Raw genomic sequence first — 1989 nt, 5'->3', positions numbered from 1 at the left:
GGGCCCGGCTCCCCCTCTGCCTTCTGTCCCCGAGGCTGCCCTTGGCCGGCTGCCAGACCTTGCTGAGCCCCATCGTGAGCTGCGGCCCCCCAGGCGTGCTGCTCACGCGCCCCGTCATCCTGGCCATGGGCCACTGCGTGGAGGCCAGCGCTGAGAACTGGAGCATCCGCCTGAAGAAGCAGTCGTGCGAGGGCTCCTGGGAGGTGAGCGGTGGGGCTGGGCGCAGGGCGAGGGGCCCTGCTCTGCCCCAGGCCCTGCCTCTTGTGAAGGGGGAGCAGAGCGGAGCCGGGTCGGAGGCAGGCGGCTGCAGCGCTAACGGGCTTTGGGGGAGAGGACGAGGTTGCTCACCTTGCTGCCATGCAGAGTGGGGAGAACCGTTCTCCTCCTTCCTCCCAATGGCTTCGAGTTGCAGCGAAGCCGGTTTCAATCTTCAGTCGGCTCTGGGAGAACATCTCCCCTGTTTGCCCCATCACCCGGGCTGCGGGCTGCCAGCACTGCAGGGGCTGGGGCAGCATGGGGCAGGGCCCGTCCAGGGCAGCCAGGCCTGGGGAGTGGGGTGAGGAGCAGCAGTGGGGAGCCCAGGAGCTGCCCCAGCCTCCAACCCGATTGCAGGGAGATCATGAGCTCTCCCAGGGGCTGGAGGGGACCAAGCCCAGCAGCCGAAGACAGGACAAAGCTCCAACCCAGCTTGGATGAGGCAGGAGTGGAGGAGCCAGGATCCGTGCATGCAGGGGGCTCCGGACAGGGCAGCTGGGCTGGGGGGCAGAGGGGCCGCGTCCAGCCGGTTGCTGCCCCCAGGCTGCAGAGCGAGCGGAGGGGCCTGCTGCATCCCAGGCTTCTGGGCTTCGCTGGGGGCTGTGAGAGGCTGCGAAGGAATTTTTTCCCCTCCTGTTGCTACGTGTCACGGGCCTCATCCCCTTCCTCAGCAGCTCTGGGTGCTGGGTTGGGGGCTATGACTGGGCTGTGCCATTGCTCCTGCTGGGACTCGCCCCAGAGGGCCCTGGCTAGAGGGTCCTGCGCCTCCAATCCGGCTCAGCCCGATGCTGCCTTGGGGGAAGGAGGGGATTTGCCCCCCAGTCAGACTGGTGCAGACGGGGGATTTGCTCTTGGTGCCTCCAGGCAATTGGCCTTGTTGTCATGCCAAGGGGTTGACTGCAGCTCGAGGGCACCCCCATCCCCAGTCAGGCAGCACCGGCCAGCACGGGGTCCCAGCCCAGAACCCCCATGGAGATGGGGAGCTGCCTGCTCAGGGCCCCCGGGGCAGGCGCCCGCCCAGCTGGTCCTGGCTCTCAGCAGTGGGCAGGGCAGGGCACGGGGCGGCTCTCTCCTGCCCGCGCCCGGTCCCAGCTGGGCTCTCCCGCAGGACGTGCTGCACCTGGGCGAGGAGCCGGCCTCCGAGCTGTACTACTGCCAGCTGGAGCCGCAGGCCTGCTACGTCTTCACGGAGCAGCTGGGCCGCTTCGCCCTGGTCGGCGAGTCGCTCAGCATGGCGGCCTCCAAGCGCCTCAAGCTGGTGCTCTTCGCGCCCGCCTCCTGCAGCTCCCTGGAGTACAACATCCGCGTGTACTGCCTCAGCGACACCCAGGACGTCCTCAAGGTGCCAGGGCAGGAGGGCGGGCTGGCGGCGGGGCGGGGGCCGCCTCCAGCTGCTCTGGCCCTGCCTTGCAGCTGATTCCACCCCCAGCCCCGCAGGGTCGTGGAGGGCTGGAGGCGCTGGGACAGGGGGGTTTTGGAGCAGGGCGCTGAGCCATGCCCTGGTGGGGTGCCCAGCTGACCTGGCACTTGGCCCCGGCAGGAGGTGATCCAGCTGGAGAAACAGATGGGGGGGCAGCTGATTGGGGCCCCCCGTGTCCTGCACTTCAAGGACAGTTACCACAACCTGCGCCTCTCCATCCACGACATGCCCAGCTCCCTGTGGAAGAGCAAGCTCCTGGCCAGCTACCAGGTAGGGGAGCCCTGGCCTGGTCCGGGCCGTGGCACTCGTGGGCA

General features: G+C 68.6%; 1 protein-coding gene across 1 annotated transcript in view; it reads left to right on the top strand.

The window, feature by feature from the left end:
• The window catches only part of UNC5A (unc-5 netrin receptor A), a gene marked incomplete at its 5' end in the record, with an annotated part of 9630 nt that overhangs the window by 4620 nt on the left and 3021 nt on the right, over positions 1-1989 (top strand). The window contains 3 exons of the mRNA XM_006037816.1: positions 35-203; positions 1364-1597; positions 1796-1945. Of these exons, the coding sequence (XP_006037878.1) occupies positions 35-203; positions 1364-1597; positions 1796-1945 (553 nt within the window). The remainder of the gene's footprint in view (positions 1-34; positions 204-1363; positions 1598-1795; positions 1946-1989) is intronic.

The sequence above is a fragment of the Alligator sinensis genome, unplaced genomic scaffold, assembly GCF_000455745.1.
Source record: "Alligator sinensis unplaced genomic scaffold, ASM45574v1 scaffold1170_2, whole genome shotgun sequence".
NCBI classification, from domain to species: Eukaryota; Metazoa; Chordata; order Crocodylia; family Alligatoridae; genus Alligator; species Alligator sinensis.
Note: the sequence above shows the minus strand (reverse complement) of the source record. Positions and strands in the feature narration are given on the sequence as shown.